Here is a 19,584-nt window from a genome sequence, read left to right as displayed (position 1 = left end):
CAGGTTGATGATGGAATTGTGCAGCATCACTTCCTCGATATGAAGCGGTGGGTGTGACTGTCATCATGGTTTGGAAAAAGCGTTGCCTAAGGCAAGTTCCTATGGGTGAAGATGAAGTGGATGAGATCAGCTGCACGCACAGACTGCAAATCTAAGTGATGATCCTGTTCTCAGAGAGACTCAAAACCAGCCAATGATGATGTTAGAGAAAACAGCAGAGGAACAAAATACAAGCTGTAATTAGGACTTACACGCCTCCACAGTATGTTCACACTCTGAATACTCTGCACTTTTGATTATGGCATCTTAGACAGGCTGTAATAGAAGACAGACAACTGAATTCTGTGAACATAAAGAAGGTGAACATAACCATGGAACCAAAAACATAACAGGAGCTGAAAAATCACAAGTAGTGCAGAGAAAGCAAAGAAGAAAAAAAACCTAAACAACTGTTTCTGACAATAAAAGAAATTGAAGGTTTAACATGGAATTATCAAGCAAGCAGGTTTAAAACAATGTCTTCTTTCCTCCCCCCCTTTTTTTAAGCTTCTACTTGTATAACCAAGTCATGGGACTTGCTGTCCAGAGGCATTTTAGAGGACAGAAGTACAGACAAACCAGGACCAAGAAAAATTTACAGAAGGCAGGGTCTACTGTGGACCAGATTCAACTAAAACAGATTGCTGTATGCTGGGTAAGTTACCCTAAAGCAAAACCACTCTAAGCCTTTTGTTTATATCCTTCCTTATGAGTTTACAACTGTTTATAATCAAAGAGAAGATTACAGAGAAGACGGGATTGTGATTTGACTTGTAATAGCACCCGACATTTTCATGCAATATCGACATCAGAAAGATAAACCAGAATAAGGTTCAAACATTACCTCAAAGTTGGATTAGTCAGTTTTCACTAATCTGTTGTTTCTAGGTGACTTGTTGAGGAAAATAGGAAGCAAAGTTGACAACTGTGGTCATAGGATTGTTCCAAAAGTGTTAATTTTGTAATGGCAAAACGTTGAGTTAAATGGAATATTAAGTCTCCCCAACTGCCAGCACAACTAGACTTTTATTTTGATAAACAATTAAGGACAGCCTATTTCCAAGTCATTTCTCCTCTCACATGTGACTGCAGCCTGGGAAATGACTGGTTTTGAAAAGCCTGATGGTAAAAATAACATTTCTAAATGAAGGAAGAAACCCTGCTCTTCACCCAAAGTTTCAATATTGTGTTTTAACCTAAAAAGAACATGTTTACCAATGCTTAAAATGTTGTTTTCCAGGAAAAGGAAAGACAATGAAATAAAAAAAGATATGCTCTTAAATAAAATAAAAAGTCTGAACACGTCCATTACCCCTTCTCAGGAGTGAACATGCAGAAGTGCATTAACAGAAGGAAAAGACAACTGTAAGATAAATAAAGCCCAAAACTGCGTGCTGAAAGAGACCAGGTCACAAAAAATTCTGTCTCAAAAATTGTGGGTTTGTAGGGGAAGAATATGTTGAGGATGCTGGGTTTTAAGTAATTAAAAATACCAGAACATTTTATTTTCAGAAGTGTTAAGATTCTGTATAAGCAGACTATCCTCACAATGTAGCTGACAATCCTGTTGTCCCTTCTTGAGTTCTAACTGAAAATATTACAGCCTTTCAACGTCCTAACTTTCTTCAGTTTCTAGCTCTGTAAGCAGCGCCAAATTACAGTGGACTGACAAAGCTGCTTCTGTAGGTACTGTCCGAAGTTTCTGCAGGGATATTTCACAGCACAGTAACACTTCTTGCTGCCTGCGCTCAGTCAGTCTCAGTTTCAGGCTCCTGGTGCACCGTAGCTCCCTCTCAGAGTACCAGACGTGCTTCTCTGAAGGCAGCGAGTACCTGGAAGCTAACGTACAGACTTGCACTCTGCCCTAAAAGCATATGCTCCTGCCGAACCAGTCAATCTGCACCCCAAACTCTGCTCAAATCATTTAGCACAGAACTTACACATAGGAAATCAATGCATCTAAGACAAAAGACACACAAAAGGGTCACTGTCTCGTGCTGAGTGCTGGCCAGTGTCAAAGATCTGCTGTGTACCTCAAAGAGGTGCTGCCACTGAGAGCAACAAAATAAGGACACCGTTCAATCCAAAGAGCTGATTAAAACAGGTAACTTTGACAGCACGTCAGGGCCGAGTCTTCCTGTTGCACAACTTATGGTCAGACGAAGTCCAAATTCCAACACAACCAATTGCAGTCCTTGTGACCTGTGTATGCAGAACGTCTCCCCCATAAAAAGATGAGCTGTGGAAGCAAAAAGAGATGTTTGCTTCTGAAGGTCTAGTGCAAGAGCTTTATACTTCTTAGAAATTCTGGCATTCATCTGGATCCACAGTACGGAAAACAATCTAGCTGGAGTACCTTTGTCCAAGCTCCGAATGTAGCAGCTACTTTTTGGGTTTCTCTAGGATGTTCAGGAATTTCCCTCGAGTCATTTCTCTAGCTGAAAGCACAAGGGAGGAAAAAGAGATTAATATTTTTTAAAAAGCCAAGAAACTCAAACAATTGCATAATTGACAGATTTTAACCATAGGGTAAGAAATTAATTTAGATTTGTGCTTATACCAAAGGTAAGGGTTTATTTATTTAGTTAGAGTGGAAAAATCATTAAAACTGCATTCCAGCTTGAATTCCTGACACCCTAGATATGCAGGCGGAGCCTGGAACCTTCTAAACTCAGCAATAACTCCCACAAGCTGTCTCATTACATACAATCTATGCTTTCTATTCCTCCTGCATTATGATCTCACAGCATCTCCTTTCCTCTGCACTATCCATCTCTGAATGGTATAATCCAGATCTCCATCACTCTATCTCAGAGCAATTGTTCCTGGATGTTATAATCCATCAGAGATTACAGAACCCTCTCTTTCTCCATTTCAGGATTATTGGTCCCTGGATGCTATGATCTTCAACAGAAATTAGACAGCATTTTCTCTCTCTCAGCAGTGTCAGTCCCTAGATGCTGTAATATAAAGGGGTTTATATTCCTTCAATGCACTTCATCTATGGATAGTGTAATAAAGTAAAGTTTATAGAGCTTTGGTCTTCTCTCTCTCTCTGCATTGTCAGTCTTTCGATGTTTAATACAGCGAGGCAAGGTTTATATGTCTCTCTCTCACTCCCGGCACCATCAATCTATAGTAGCTGTATTACAGAAGGGTTTACACAGCCACTTTTCTGCACGAGACATTTCTGACTTCTGAGTCCATAAGCTCACACGCTGGCAGAGCAGCCCTAATACTATCTTTGTCTTTCAGTAACAATACAACGCATTAGAGACAACACAATTGGCAACTGAGCCCTAGAGAAAGACAATCTTCCTGCTGGTGCTTCCCTTCCTTTCTTTCAAATAAAGGTATAAAGCTTTGTGCTGGACTGACAGGCATCAAAACATGGAGCTTTTTATTGACAGGATTGATGAAAGCGTGCGTGTTTCCCACGCTTAGCCTAGAGAGTCTCTAGAAGGAGATGGAAATTCATTTTCCGTTTTATCCTTTCAATTCCTGATCTCTGTACTGAAAGGAACAACAGAAATTATAATTAGCATAAGAACTGGAGGTGGGTTTGTTGCTGATGTTGGGTTTTCTTTTGACATTACTGATTATCTGTTAGGACAGAATTAAAATCTAATAAAAACATTCAGCTTAAAATACTCCACACGCATCTCCAGGTAAAGACATCTTGTTATTCTTTACCTAAAGGTTAGAATTTGTGCCTTAAAGTCTCTTCTTTAAATTATTACATCCTAATTAGTCTATGAAAAATTGTACCACAAGGTATTGTCATCAACAAGATCCCTGTAAAACAATTAGTGGTATTATGAACTGTCTCGTACATAGTGATATTCATAGGCTGCCAAGTCCACTGCCATGCGTGGTACATGCTTCAGAGTCAGGCAGATCACTGCATTATTCACTTGCTTCATGTCTCCAGCTACGAATTATATCATCTGGGATCCATTCCCAACTCTGCTTCTGATTCACAGCGTGAACTACCACAGAAGTCCTCATTTGTACCTCTACTTCCCTATCTGCAAGACAGTTTGCATCTTTTAATTGCTGCTGAAGTGACACAGGGAGAGAAGGTACTGCAGGAGGGCAGAGTGGATTGTTATTTTGTCAGGAACTAAGTTTTTATGCGCAAAGAACATGATTAAATGCAAGTTTTTAAACTATTCAGTTAGGAATAGATTTTCAGCATTCATTCTTTGGCATCTCCCTGCCTTGCACCACCAACAGTGCATGGTTTTAAGATACTCGTAATGGAGACAGCACAATGCCGAACTGTAGTTGATAGAGTGGAAAGTTTCTGGAGTGCGAGATATACGAATGCATGACAATTCTGTTTCCCCAAAGAGGGCTGCACCCTATAAATCAGGCAGAAAGTATAGACTCCTTCTGTGCGCTGAGTGAAATTACTGTGGGTTGGGGGTTGCTCCAGAGCACGTGCCCTCCTGTTCACTTGTCATCGGAGATGTTAACATTTCTGATTAATTCACAGACCTCTCATTTTATTCTTCATTCCTTTATCCTTGCTATCCTGTTCTGCTGCAGCTTAAAGATTCTTACCGACCTGCTACAATAATCACCGCCCGCTTCCCCCCCCCAACCTGGTGAAATTGTTTAGTGATGCCAACCGCGCTTTTAATTTGCAAGACATCAGACACAGAGGTAATTTATACCAACATCTGTTCATTTCTGACTTTTGAAACAAACTCGCACATGCTGCTACAAAATCCCATTAGGAGCAGGAGACAGCCTTCTGCTATTCTGTATTCCTCTTCTCCTCACATACTGGGGCTTGCATTGGGGCTTTATTTTTAAAGATATGTTGCCAAACTGAAAGAAAGGACTTTTACAACTTTGTATACGTATGAAAACGGACAGGAAATAACATCCTCACATCACCAAAAAAAAAACCAAAAAACCAAAATCACAGCCAAACTAAGGGAAAGTTTCCACAATCATTAACAATGTTCTTTTCCCTGCTTCAGCTGCTTCTCTTGTCTGCCCAAGAACTACAGATCTATGTAACACAGATCAAATACATATTACATGGTACTGTGTTCAAACATCTTGGCTGTTCCTTCCCCTTTGTTCCTCTTTAATCTGCACTGGAATATGATTTGAGCTGGGGTTTTGTACAGAAAACCCCATTTAACTGACTCCTCTGCTCAGTATTGCTTCTGATAAATGGGAATATAATTTCTAATGAGGCCTTTTGAAGCTTGCTGGAGTGAGGGAAGAGCTTGTGAGTGAAGAAACCATCACCCACGTTCTAAATATGATCGCAGCCTAAGAGAGACGGTAAAACCTGCCTTAAGCATCTACCCAAGGGATCAGCAGAAGCCAGTTGTGCGGCAGATAGAGGTGGATTTTTTAATTAAAAGGTTGGATAAAACTGTAGTGAAACCTTAGGGATTTTTTCTTTAAAATGGCTGCTTAAACCACGGACTTCGAGTGAAGAGAGGGCTTGAGTGCAGGTTTCATTGTACAAGCAAAGAGACACTACAGAGGCTGCGCAGTATGAAACAGAAACATGAATCTCTGTGTCAAGTCACGATTTACAACCTTGCCTATGCTGTGCGTCTACCCCAGAGAAAAATCAACAATGGATACGATCGCAATAGCTTGGATACAAATTAATCTCACCTAGTAGGGAGGAGGAAGAGGATACTGAAGACCATAGAAAAATACTTTTAGATATTATCAGCAGTGGTGACAATGGAAGTTGAGTGCCTGAATAGACTCTTTCAGAGAAACGTACTGAAAAGTGGTATCGGGCTATTGTAATTAACAGAGTATGTTGCACTGTACAAACCAAGTTTGCTGCCTGGCACCATCTGCCAAGCAGATCTCAAGAACAGGTATTGGGTAGGAAAGGTTGAGGCTGAAAGGAGAAGGGGAGATTTCTTCTTGATAGAGGAACAGAATAAGGTTTAATATAATCTCCTCTTTAGAACTTCAATCCCTCAATCCTGCATTTAGCCTTGTTGCCTGGGGCTCCCTTTCTACTACAATTGTCCCCAAGCTGCCTCTCCGCAGTAAATTTTGTGGTTGCTGGTCGAAAAGATTCAGTAGTACAGATTGATTTCCTACAAGCGAGGAGATGAGGGATTACCAAAAGCAGTCCTGGTTAACAAGATTGGGTGCAGAATCTCCTGCTAGAGCAGCCCACTCTGCCAGTGCTTTGCATCCTTTCACTATGACATATGGGTTTCATTACACAAAGATTTTCCTGATTTTAACTTGGAGGCGATTACATTGGAAACTCAGAGCTATCTTTACATCTGTAGCAATTTAAAGGTTAAGTAACTTTTAATCAAATGACAAAGACTCATAATGTTTTTTTCCTCGATTGAAAATGAAAACTGCTGTTCCAGATATTCCTTCTGTTGACAATTTAATTAGAAAAAAACACTGCACTGGAGATTCGGGTCCAGTCTGATTGCTCCCCGTAAAAAGCCTTCTCACACATATGACAGCACAGGACATACTGTGTCATAAGGTCTGGATAGCCAGGAAATAATGGAAGGATTTACTGCTATAAAATCAGCAATGAAAACAGTGATTTACACTTATATAAGCAACTTTCATCCAGGAGAATCCCTAAGCAACACACATATGTACGCACTTTTTAAACATAATATATACTTAAATGCAAAAGTGCCGCACACTTGGTGATACAGTCTATGTAAAAGACATATGTGACAAACTATTTATCACATGTTTATCATGATCATTATACCTTCCCCTGCTTGCTTCTTCCGGGCTCATCTAAAAATCTAAAAGCAAAGCCTGTGAGCATCTTCAAATCACAGATATTTTAAAATTGTCAGCTGCTAAAGAAGCACTTCTTTGCCTCTCCCCCAGGTGTACAAATTGCTGGACAAATTTGACTCCTCCTCTGACCTGAAAACGTAGCAGTGTTGAAATCTAAAGGTCCTGCTACTAAAAAGAACAGGAAGTACAATTAATGCCCTGTGAACAGAACATAGTTTTAGTCCTGAAATATCATTGTATCACACTTCGAATGCCACATTCTTGACTAGAAAAAGGTTATTTTAGGCACTGTCGTACTTCATCGGCTTATCAGTTATTCTTCCCATTTAGTTTAATTTACAGTAACTAAACAACTTGCTTTCCAACATGGAAGGATTGATTCCTTTAAAGTACTAATCGTGCACTCTTAAACTACTGCTGTGTTTTAGGACTATACAGAGAACAAAACTAAAAAGGTTTATTTCTGAAGAACTATCAGTGGAAAGAACATGAGCTGCAGAGAGACAGCAGAACACTCCTCTGTTTTTTAACCCATCTATCGCAGGTCCGCTTGCACCAGAAATTATTTCTTTTGTCCTGGGACACAATGTTATGATAAGAAGACAAAGCCATTCTTTTGCCTAGTTGGTAGGACACAAAAAAGTGCCTCGAGGAATCTGCCGGTGAGTAGCTGTGGGAGTCTTGCTTGACTGGACTTGCGAAAGCCAATGGCAAAACCATATATTTTGTCTGGGCTAAACTGGTATTGGATTTAGAAGAGAAATAAAGTTAAAAAATCGGCTGGGGCAGGGGAGGGAGCGAAAGCAAAATGGTAATCTAAACCCAGCAAAAACATTTAAGATTGACATTATTGCTAAACAGCCCTCAAAGAAAAAAGACGCTTATTTCGGACAGGACCAAAAGAATATAAATACAGAGCAAACAATCTGAACTTCAATCAGAGAAAGAGATCTGTATGGACCACTTTCTGTCTCAAGACGAGACCTCCAAAATCCTACAACTACCTGTACACCTGCTACCAGACCCTAAAAATCCTACCGGCACCTGCGTGGCTGTGACAACCGCTCACTCCTCTTTTCTTCATGAAAAGAGCTCCAATTACTCTGCTAACTGGGTAGTTCCTTAATGGAACTGTCAAACTAACCGCTGTTTGATGAGTGTGGGCCTTTTGACAATTACTTGTTGGTGAATGCTATACCAAGGCCACTTTCCTAAAAAGCTACAAGTGCCGTCTCAGGAGAGCAGTGGTTACTGAAAGCAATGTCAGTCACCTTTACGGAAGGTGGAACTGGCACGCGCAGATACTCACGCCTGTGCTTCAAGAACAGCCACATTTACATTAAAGACCTGCGTAATCATCCAGCACTCCTGAAACACATTTTTCAGGTACGACAGCAGAATCAGCATAAACCTCCAGGAGGAATAAACTTGCACTACCATAGCATCTTTCAATAATCAATATCAAAGCACTTGCAAAGTTTATCAAGCTTTACAATATTCTCGAGACATACAGTGATTTAATTCCCATCTTAGAGATGGGGTCACAGCCTCAGCAGAGTGATGTACAGATGTATACTAAAGGAGTCAGCAACCGTGCTAGAATTCAGGCTCTGAAAGATGAGCTCTGTCAAGTCTTGCTGCAGCGTTTTAAAATAGTAACGCCACCCTTGGTACAAAACATCACCATCCTTCCCTTGGTGAACGAGACAGCAGAATCCGCCCTTACTTCAGCTGCAGTTCACTCCCTGGCATGGCTTGGGTTTGGCATAGCCAAAGAAGGTGGGGTCTTGCACAAAACCAGGCTGTGAACTGGAGCAGGTGAGGCACCTGCACTGCTCCTCCCAGTGTGCTAAGAAACTGGTCATCTCTGACAGAGAGGTGGTAAAAAGATGAGACTGATAAAGTTTTTAATGGCTGAAACAGCTTAGCGAGTGTTAGCTGGAACCTTAAGAATTGGAATCAAATACCTATTGCTTTCCTGAATCGTGAAATCCTCATGCGACCTCTTTCCACCTTGTTTATCTCTACCGACAGCAGTGGCGTTTTATCATATACCTGATCTCAGAGATCATTCAGGATTATCCAGAACGGTGATAACAGATCTGCTGCAGATTAAAATATCCTCACAAAATGTTATTGTTGCTATCGATAAAAACTAAAATTATATCAGCTCTACTCGTAATCAGATTTCCTTGCCTCGCAAGGCAGTACCATTCTGTTTGCACTCAGTTGCAGACAATGTCGTTCACAGAACTTTGAATGCAAAAACTACAGTATTCATTCATTCAGAAATGGGCACAGCCAGTCAATGAAAACACTTGAAGCAAGGGGCAATGACATCCCTGCCAATGCCTAGGCAGCTACTAAACTTATGTTCCAGGTCACAGATATTAGGATGCACAGATATTTTGCCCTGAATGACTCCTATATTAAAGGAAACTCTTACAGTACCTCCCACTTCTACAAGCTGCCTGCAGCCAACATCCTCTGGGGCCAAAGACCTGATCTCTTTGACCCATAAAGCAGGGAAAGAGTTACATCTCCTCTCTGTGAAGCCAATAAAAACCTCTCTTGATTATAATTTAGATAAGAGCCACTGGATTGAATAATAATGTCTGAAACTCCCCTGGCTGTTTCACCTTGAGACGTCCATCACTGGGTTAAACATGATGCTAATTGCATTTGGATTGATTAATTTCTCTCACTCCTGTCTATTCGAATAATGCTTAACAAAATAATCACAGCACTCGGAGCCAAATCTTCTCCGTCAAAGGAATGAAGCCATCAGAACCAGCAGAGATGAAAGAAATGAAGATGACCCGTAATTACTGCTACGGTGATATCATTACCATATTATAGAAAATGAGTGTACGTGGGGGGAGTGAGGGCTGCGATTATTATTTATTTTTTAATGGAACCTCACGTCCCAAGAATACAGATCTGACACAGTGGAGCATAGAGAAAAACAGAATTAAAAAATTATTGTGCATTAAATTGCAAAATACAGTGAAAACTGGGTCTCTAGATACATCGAGTGCCTTGTACTGTGAGCTGCTGTTTATTCACTTGACTATTTTTCATTGCAATAATACTTTGTATATGACTAGCATAGATATTTAAGATGCCTACCTTCCCAGAAAGATGCTCAAGTATCTGCAACAGAACTCACCCATAAAGCTGATGCTAAAGCCATTCTACGTTAACATCATGACAAGTAATCTTACTTTGAACACCAGCATCCAGATTTTTAAAACACAAGACCTAAATTGATGTTCCAAGTAAAGCTAATATGCAATAAATTTTCATTCTTAAATTCTGATTCCTATCCAAAGGCAGTTATACGTTCCATCACCAGCCACAGCAGACCACTTTCACCTTTTCATTATACTGCTCCTGTAAAGTTATTAAATGTACTACATTTGGAAGAATTTAAACTAGGATTAAAAAAACAAAACAAAACAACAACCAAAAAAATTCCCAAACAAAATCACAACCTTAACATCCAAAAGAAAGGTCTTCTGCTCCTTTTATTCTCCCAAATACGCTCCCAAAGCCCCTCTCATTTGAGAAACAAATAGCTTGGCAATTGTATAAGATCTTCAGACACCTGTGCACTGCAATTCTAATTGTGGTTTATACAGTTCACTTCTCTCAGCGCTGCTTATGTCTGCCCCCTAGTCTCAGACAGAAGACAAAAAAAAAATACACACAACTAGCAGCTTAAAATATTTATTCTGGAATAAAGCCAAGGTCAAATGCTCAAAAAAATAAATTTCACACACCAAAAGTGTCAAGACCTAAGACCAAGCACTGACTCATGGAGCTAATTAAACGCAGAAAAACCATGTTCAAGTATTTCACAAGGCTTAAAGAAAGAAATCTAAGTCACGATTCTAATATTAAAAGCAGTACGGAAGGCAATTTTATATCTTCAAGTATACCTGAAAGGGATTCACTAGTCTAAGTTATCACTGAAACAGCTACAGGTTGGGAGAACTTTCACCACCAAGTCCCACACATGTTGGAAGAAAACAGTGGGACAGCTATTAGGCATGTTTTAACAAGAAGCATTCTAAAGGGTTGTTTTCCACCTGCTTGCACCAAAAGGAAAATAATCTCCTCCTGGCTTCTCAGACCTTGCGAAGGACCAAGAGTTCTGGTTGATTTTGGTTTTTCTCACCACAAAGAGTGATCTTCTTTATTGGGCAATATGGAGAAACGAGATCAAAACTCAAAACTCAAGAACCCTTGTGTGTAAAACACATGAAGAAGGTAGGCGAGGAGATCTGCACTGGATACACGTGTATAGCTGGGTACAAAAGGTTTCTGGAGGTGACCTGACCCTTCTCTGAAGGCACGCACGCAGAAGCGCTGCCCAAGCTCCCAGAAAACGGTCCACCTTGATGTGGTGACCCTGCCTGTGCTGGGAAGCAGGTATTTACCAGCTGGGAGCAAAGCACCTTGAAAGCTGCAAGTTTTTAAAGTCTTATCAGTGGCCAGGGCATGCAAGCCACAGCAAAATCTGAGCCCAGGAGCCAGTGGGAACAAAGGGATTAAGAGTTATTAGGAGTAGAGAGAATTACATATTTACAGTACACTTACTGAAAAATAATCGTGTAATGATTATGTAAGTCCCTATACTCCTTTTGGCTAATAACGTGGGGATACAAGCTGTACGGTTATGCAAGCCAAGGCACACAAATCCAATCAAAAGACATCAAGGTTTAGGAGGAGGCTTGCAGCTCTGGTCCAAGACCGGTAACCACTTCCCTGACCTCCGAAAGGCAGAAACAAGCCCCTATCAGTAGGTTAGGTAATGGCTTGAGCTGTGAAACAGAACTGAATTTTTAAATTTAACTTCTGTCAATAGTCTTCACGGGAAGAGATATGTGGATGAAACCACTGTAGTCTGTATGTATTTTTCTAGAGGTATGTCTTTACTTTAAAAAGCAGGTTTAAACTTAAAAATGTTTTCTAATCCCAACATTCCCTATTGAAATACTTTTCCATGTAGGTGACTACAGCCCTTGACATAACAACGAGTTATCAATACTGAAGTTCTCCATGAAGAGGACTCACAGTTCTTATGAACTTAACTTAAGGATTAAGTAAACAGAGATTCCTTTTGCAATTAGTACATCAATAGAAAACATGAAGTTACACAGAGGACTTCCCTAATTTTCAAAAATCCAAATAAGAAGTCTGTATGAGCAAATACAACTAAACGAATGAAATGTTAGTGTTCCAAGGCCAAAGTCTCAGTCTTAGTTAAACCAGAATTACGGAAGACCATCAATACGTAGTTTGTGGGCTGCAGACAAAAACCATAGTCAATAATCAGTGACAGGGCAGGAATTGCTCTCTCCTGCAAGTTTTATATGCACACATTACCAAATAGAAGTTTTAAGCATATTTTTTTAAAGTAATATGCTTTCTATTTTCAAGAAAGCCAGGTCCCAAGCGTGAAAATCTTGAGCCAACTCAGAGAACTATCTGTTGAAAACTGAATGACAGCTTGGCCCGCTACCCAGAAACATTCATCACCCAGTCCTTTTCCGCTGGGATTTGTGTTGAATGACGTCTTCTGCAGTTTAACAATTAGTTTTTAAGCATAAGAGTCCTGTGTCATCATCGTCATCTCCCCAAGAGAGAGAAACAGGCTGAGTGATTTTTAGATTATATGCTCTGATAAGACACAGGCTCCTGACTCCCTGTGTGCTTGTGCCATGCAGGCCACCTGCTCTACGGAGCTGCCACCGGGGACACTCTCAAAAAGGTTTAATAATAACGTTCTCTCCAGAGATGTAACTCAGAGCATGCTCTGAATTCACATTCTGTAGCCCCAACTAAAATCTCGTATATAAAATCCTATCAATAGATAGGATCGAAGACTAGTTGCTAAAAAAAGAGTAATACACTATATTGCAGGAATGTTATTTCCTATTAAGCAAGAATCTATCAGGACCGTAGTCATAAAAACCATAAATGAGCAGAGAAATTGATAAAGCAGGGCAGATCAGTGATCTACCCAGCCAGGTATCCTGTCTGACTGCACCCAGTATCAGAAACATCACACAAAAAAAAGGAAGGAAGGAACCCCATTATGAAGACATATGGAATAATTGTCACTGAGAGATTCCTCCTCTTCTTAAGTGCTTGTTTTATATCCTGAAGCAGCTGATATTTCCTACTTCATTTTATATTTTATTCTGCTATAACTAGAAATGTTCTCATCATCCATTTAATTGCCTGATTCCTTTTCAATAGCTGCTAAGCACTCGGTCTGAAAAAAAAAAAAATTGCAGTGTGGCAGAAAGTTCCACATCAAATTATTCATTGTGTAAAAAGCATTCCTTTTTGATGCTTTTAATCTGACTGGCTTCCATTACTTTTTTCTGAATTGCCCCTTTCTCACTCTTTTCTTATTCTTTTCAGGGTCGGAAGTCAATAGGAATTTTCAATTTATCTTCTCAATTTGTAGAGATGTGAAATAACAACTGCGCTACCTTTCGAAATCAGAGATTTTTTTTCCCATTCTCATGAAGAAATCTCTTGATTTATAAGCAGCTCTCTGGAAGAATTTCACACTATCTCAAAATTATTCCTACCAAAAGACTGCCTGAAGCCACAAGAGTATCTGAAGTTACAAAAGAGAGAATGAGACTTCCTTCCTGGTAAAAGATTATGAAATCTTATGCAGAAATACAGGTTGTAATGCGCAAACCATTATTAAAGCCAAGCAGAAGAGGTGGGAAACAGCACAATGATTTGCTGTGCCTTGGAGCTTCACTTAAGGCTTGAAGGTATTGTGGTAGAGCAAGCTTTGCCATGCTGGGAACTGTGTTTCCACCCAGGTGCTCTGGACCACTCCAGGAGCTCAGGAGGCTTGAGGAGTACATGCAAAACATGGTTAAACGCTGCCACACTCGCCAACTGCACACAAATTCCAATTACTTTGTGTAACTAAATTCTTCTGCAAGTTCAGAAAGATTTATCGTGAGAAATCTGCTGAAGAGCAAGTTTTTAGTTTAGAAACATCAAAATCTTATAATAAAACAACATGCACATCAGAACTTAGCATATCTATTCTTATCTGTCCAAATATAAAGAACCATCAAGTGAAATTGGCCCAAATAAAGATCCCTGCTACCACCTTCCATCCAACTCAACTTACAGCAATTATTTTGAAACCCACTCTTTACAAACCTATCAAAACAACCTTTGTGGAAGAAAAAAGACTACATCAGCGTAGTTTAACTAGAACTTTGATGATGAGTGTCCATGAATATCATACTTAATTTGTTAACTTCCTCACACTTACCAAATCAAAATTAATAGCAAATCACTTCAGAACCTCTCGAAAAAAGATTTTGGTATTTATACACCCAAGACATAAAACATTTAAAGATATTATAGCCCTCCAAGCAGCCTGCAATTTATACAAGAAGTGCAGGTCCAGAGAGTAGATTTTACTCTCTCCATTCTGGTATTTTATAATACAAGGAAAAACAATGCTATGACTAATCACTGTCGTGTTTTAACTTCAAGCGTGTCCTCTTCTGTTTCTGATAACAGTTCTAAATTATATTATTTTGGTGTCAGAAAGCATTATCTCAAATACAAGAGTTGTCTTGTGTACAGGAGAAGTTTTATTTGACGAATGCAATTACCGGGCGAGAACAACAGCACACCCCAGCAGAAAGCGTTTTAGCCTTTCATCAGGGATAGAAACTTATCCCTGATGCAGTCACTCCTGCTATGCGAATTTTCCATCCCTCGGGTTCCCCCGTCCATGAACTGGTTATACTCTTCTCCATCAAGTTCCAAAACTGAGGGAAGAGAATTATTATGAAACAAGGAAATTCTATTTTAGTCTTATGAACAGTGTTTTAGATCCAAAGTTTAGATCTAAATGCCAACTAAATTAGGCACCTCAGTCAGGAACTTTAAGTTGAAAAGCTCATATAAATCTACAGAAATATACAAGTGACGCCAAAACATCAGTTTAGCTCATTTAAGATCTGACTACACGTACATCTTAGAGTGATTATACTTCTGATTTGGAGAGTCCAGGTAGGTTCCAAAATGTAACAGCCACAGAAACCAGTCCTAACGTCAGGCATACCTTTTTGTGGGACTACCTAAAACTGTTTCTCAAGCAGTTGGTCAAAAGAGCCTTGAATACTCCCGCACAAGACTGTTCCTATGTTATCAAAGCCCTTTAGGGAACACTCTAGAGTTTATTCCGTATATACCTGCCATTAGAACATGTGATGGCAAAGCAGAGGAAGCCAACACGTTCAATGAAGTGCCAACAAAAAGAGAAGAAAATAGCCAGGGTGCTAGCTTGACAAATACCTTTAAAGAAATAGAGCTAGCTAGCAATGCTGATGTACATCTTAATAATTATCTTCATGCTTGGAAGTTCTTGTTATTGATCGAGCACCCACTCTGTTATGTGCTGTACAAACACAGGACAAGTTACTTCTGCCCTAAGGAGCTTAGGAGAGACACTATATAAATATAGACAATAGAGGCATACAATTAAGCGAGACGACACCGAACAGTATCACACCACAACACAACATCTTAACAGTTATCAAGATTTCTATACGTCCTGTAGAGCAGGTAGAAGAATTACCCATCTCCCTGGATGTTCACAGAGTGCGCCTCCGAAGTGCGTAGGGAAACCAGTTCCTTAGAAAATACAGCAACTGCTCATAGGAATTTCCATTCTCATCCGACTGAAGTGCCTGTCGTCTTTCTGTTATTGGATGCAGTATATATTAGATAAAGCACAAAAATAATGTGAAGAGAAAAAAAGTGGTTTGATATCATCCTGAGGTGTATGGAGAAATATGTGGAGATCTTCATCACGGACAAAATGATGAGCCAATTTTTAAGTGTGGAACAAAATTTGTTAAGGCTCAAATAAAGGAGTCTGGAAAAGGCCCAAGATGATAAGAATGTGCATAAGAGCTGTGTGGATACACAGGAAAGGTTTTATTCCATAGGTGTTATATACATATAAAAAACAGGAAAAAGGAAGAAGATTTAGACTATTGCTTGGATGCCTGGACTTACTAGAGAGTCAAGTATTTCACTTGGTCACAAGGCTGAATGAGGTACAGAAATGTAGCGCCGTTCACAGTCATCACAAGAGGGATCACAGACAATTCGTAGGGAATAGAAGGAGAAATTAAAAAGCGCTGGTTTTCATACACGCTCAGGTCCTCAAATATAAAGGAAATGAAAAGGCTGGTAGAAGATATTTTTAATCCCATAGGTTCTAGAAAGGTAGCAATGTTAATTTACCCACTATGCGGTTTGAATAAAATGGGTGTTGCTAACTTATAAGCACAACACGGAATAATATACGAACAATATCAGGCAAACAAAACCATGCTACATAGCACAAATACATCAGAACTAACTCCACATGATAATTGTGTTTTGTATACATAAATTTCATTTCTTTTGAATGGTTTGGCTGATCAGGAGCGATAAAACACTTTACCTTGCATATGAGTACTGTAATGCTTGTACAGAAATGGTATTAGTCAACATATTTACTAAAAAGAAAGGATAAAGATAAAAGGATACAGAAAAGACAGGAAAGAAAGTACTAAAGAACTGAAGTTCTCTTCAAGCACAGTGAAGATTTTTCTCTTCTCAGCTTTGTTGCAATAGCCAGTTACCATTCAAATCATTATAGTACATCTACATCCCACTGTCCTCATGATTTAATTAGAAGCTAGGTGACATCCATTCTAAATGTTATCAACATCCACAATCTCTCCTCCTCCCAGTGACTCACTACAAACTCCCACTGTCACCAACCTACGAGATGCCCTTCACCAGCACAGATGCTGCAAAACTGTGCCCTTTCTGGGAATCCAGCAGCAGGTACAGGGAGTACAGTGGGACTACTCCAAAGGATGATTGCCTAACACTGCCTTCCGCGCTGAGCTTATTGAAAGATCACCGCTTATTTGCCCACATGACACAAACACCACAATGACTGGCAGACAAGCAGATGGACAGACAAACGAGGCAAGTCAGGAAAAAGGTAACTATATTAATAGGGTTTTGCCCAAATGGCTAATGTTTAAAGGAATATTTTGAAAACCTGAAAATGGATTCTGTTGCAGGGTACAACATGCCAGCCGTAAGTTCTTTTCTCATTAATCTATGGCTTTTGTTTTATCCACTAGGCTCAAAATCCTCATTAGGAAGTGATATGCGGCTATGTACCAGAGAACAGGGAAGAGTGCAGCCAGTAGGATTTAAGATTTCAGTGAAGGAATTGCTTTGCAAGAGGAGAGAGTAGCAGGTACATTTTCAATGCCACGTGCAGGATAAGTGGACCACTCCAATAAACTGTTTTCCATTCATCATCAACGTATACTGATAGTTCTCTTCATACTTTACTTAAACAGACATCAAAATGAAGTTGCCTTAATAAGCACATCTTATTCCCCACACTCTGCCAATGCAAACAAGAAACCAAATGAGCCAAGTTATGAAAATGCTTGGATGCATAAAAATGCATGTTACTCCTGGTGAGAACTCGGGGGCTTCTGACAATGGAAAATATCTTAAATTTATACATTCTGTACTGGGCCCAAACCATCTCCCATCCTAGAACAGCTGATACTTCTTTCTGAAGACAGAAATGAAAAAGTTACAAGACAGGAAGGTTTTGTTCCCATTGGAAAGACCAACAACTGGCAGCGTTTCCTCAGCTTAAAGGGTAGAAACAGGCTTGTTCGTCACAATAAAATGGAACACACCATTACCCTAAAGGGAAGGTAACTTCTATTGCTAAGGAAGTTCAACACAGAAAATACCCTAGAATTTGAGGACAAGTATTTAATAATACAGAGTGAATAAAAAGTCAGTTTGATCTTGAAGTCGAGGAGCAACTTTTTGACTTCTGTGAATTATAATTTATATTCCAGTTGTTCAAATTGCAAAGCTTCGTTAAACATGTCTCAGCTTTGCAGAGACCACTGATGCTACGGATACCTATAATTTCTCATAAAGGACATCTGGACACATTCCTCTTGTGACAGTGTAACCAAAGAACTTCTGGAGACTGGTGGAATGACCCTCTTGACCTATCACGCCATTTAGACAGTCTATTGGATCACATGGATTCAGCAAAAAAGAGGGATAGACATGAAATGTGGTCTGGCATGAGGTTGATAAAATTTGTGTAAGAGATACAGCAACAGATTGTGAGATTGTGCTCCCAGGTCCTCAAATACGAAAATCATACTTGCTGACGTGAAAAAAACAACAATTGTTAATAAACAGATATTCTGCTCTTCAACACTCCATATGGCAGTCTGATGGATTAAACACCAGCAGAGTGTTGATCACTCTAAAAGCTCATATTGAGATGATCTGGAAAATCTGTCTATCTACAATTTACGAATTCTGGTTAATTTAATTAAAATACTGCATCACTAAGTGCCTTAATATGTGGAAAGCCATAAGCTTGTGAGGCTCCTGGCACATGCCTGCTTTCAGAAGCTACAGAACAAACTAGTAGGAGTCTCCTTTTTATTTGGGACATACAAAGGAAGACTCCAGAGCTACAAAATCTGTCTAAGTTTACATGCAGGAAGAAGAGAGCATAAATACCTCCAAAACAGGCAGAGAGGCAGATGATGCAGTAAAGCTAAGGGTGCCAGCAGCATGAGCGAAGAAAGGTACTGGTGACTTCTTTGAAAGAGGTCAGCCAAGGCTGAAGGAAACTAGATGGGTTATAAATAACTAGCAGACTGAAAAAATGGAGAGAGGGATGAGGTTCAGGAGAGGAACGGTCCACTTGCAAGAGGACAAAGGCCAGGAAGTCCTAAGAGAGAAGGAGCCCGTGACCAACATGCCTGGCCACAGGTAAATTCAATGCTGTTCATCTACCTTGACCAACAGAGGCTCGAGATCTGGCTGCTTCATAAGACAGGCTACAGCACATACACAATTAATTACTGCAATTTAGTGAAGGGGTGGTACCTGTTCATTTTCAATTTGGTGCCAACACCATGAAAGAGAATCCTTGAGGCTGAGCCAGCTTAGAAATTTTTTTCCTTGTTAGCAGTATGGCCGAATGAAATAATACAGATATTCCCAGCCCAAAAATCCTCTGACAAAAGGCGAGTGAATAAACTGCTGAGATGTGGAAGCAGATGATAGTTTGATGGAAAAATCTTCCATGCCTGTGGCAGCTCTGAGTTAAAGGAAGCCAAGGCATTCCCAGTATGCTCATTACTGTCTCTGGAATGTACTTTTCTTACACTCGATAATAGCTATTTTTGTTCTTCCTAAACCAAAGGTGACAAGGCTGGGTTCAGTTCTCAGCAGCTGAAGCTGAGGATGCAGCATCAGGAGTTTTCAAGGCACAACTGCTAAAACTTGAGAGTTCTCTGAATAGCAGAAAGCGGTGTTATCAGGGAGATGTCTTGAAAGTAGAGCTGAAGTCCCCATGTTACTAGTGCCTCAGTCCACTGTAATTCAGCAAAGCATAAATGCTTCCTTACTCTATTCTCAAAACTACCTGAAGAGAAAAGAAGGAACAACAATTTTCTCCAGGTACACATTAGTTTAGACTCATTTGTTGTAAAGAAACATTAAACAGAAACAATTTTGGATTTTGTTCTGCAGAACAATAGTCTTATTTGGAAAAAGAGCAGTCTCTCTAGTATGGCAATTAGTCTCCTACTTGTAGAGGCAGATGAGGTTCTGCCTGCAAAACCCAGG

The 19,584-nt window shown here is 39.8% G+C and overlaps 1 protein-coding gene across 1 annotated transcript in view; it reads right to left on the bottom strand.

Annotated features, from left to right (window-relative positions):
• Positions 1 to 216: 216 nt before the first annotated feature.
• LIN52 (lin-52 DREAM MuvB core complex component) overlaps positions 217 to 19,584 on the bottom strand; it is a 42,951-nt gene continuing 23,583 nt past the window's right edge. Inside the window, exons 6-7 of the mRNA XM_054068134.1 lie at positions 2,396 to 2,477; positions 217 to 2,278 (exon numbers count right to left, since the gene is read on the bottom strand). Of these exons, the coding sequence (XP_053924109.1) occupies positions 2,422 to 2,477 (56 nt within the window). The 3' untranslated portion in view covers positions 217 to 2,278; positions 2,396 to 2,421. The remainder of the gene's footprint in view (positions 2,279 to 2,395; positions 2,478 to 19,584) is intronic.

The sequence above is a fragment of the Cuculus canorus genome, chromosome 5 (genome assembly GCF_017976375.1).
Source record: "Cuculus canorus isolate bCucCan1 chromosome 5, bCucCan1.pri, whole genome shotgun sequence".
Taxonomy (NCBI): Eukaryota; Metazoa; Chordata; class Aves; order Cuculiformes; family Cuculidae; genus Cuculus; species Cuculus canorus.
The sequence above is the reverse complement of the archived record's forward strand: the minus strand, read 5'-3'. Positions and strand labels throughout refer to the sequence as shown.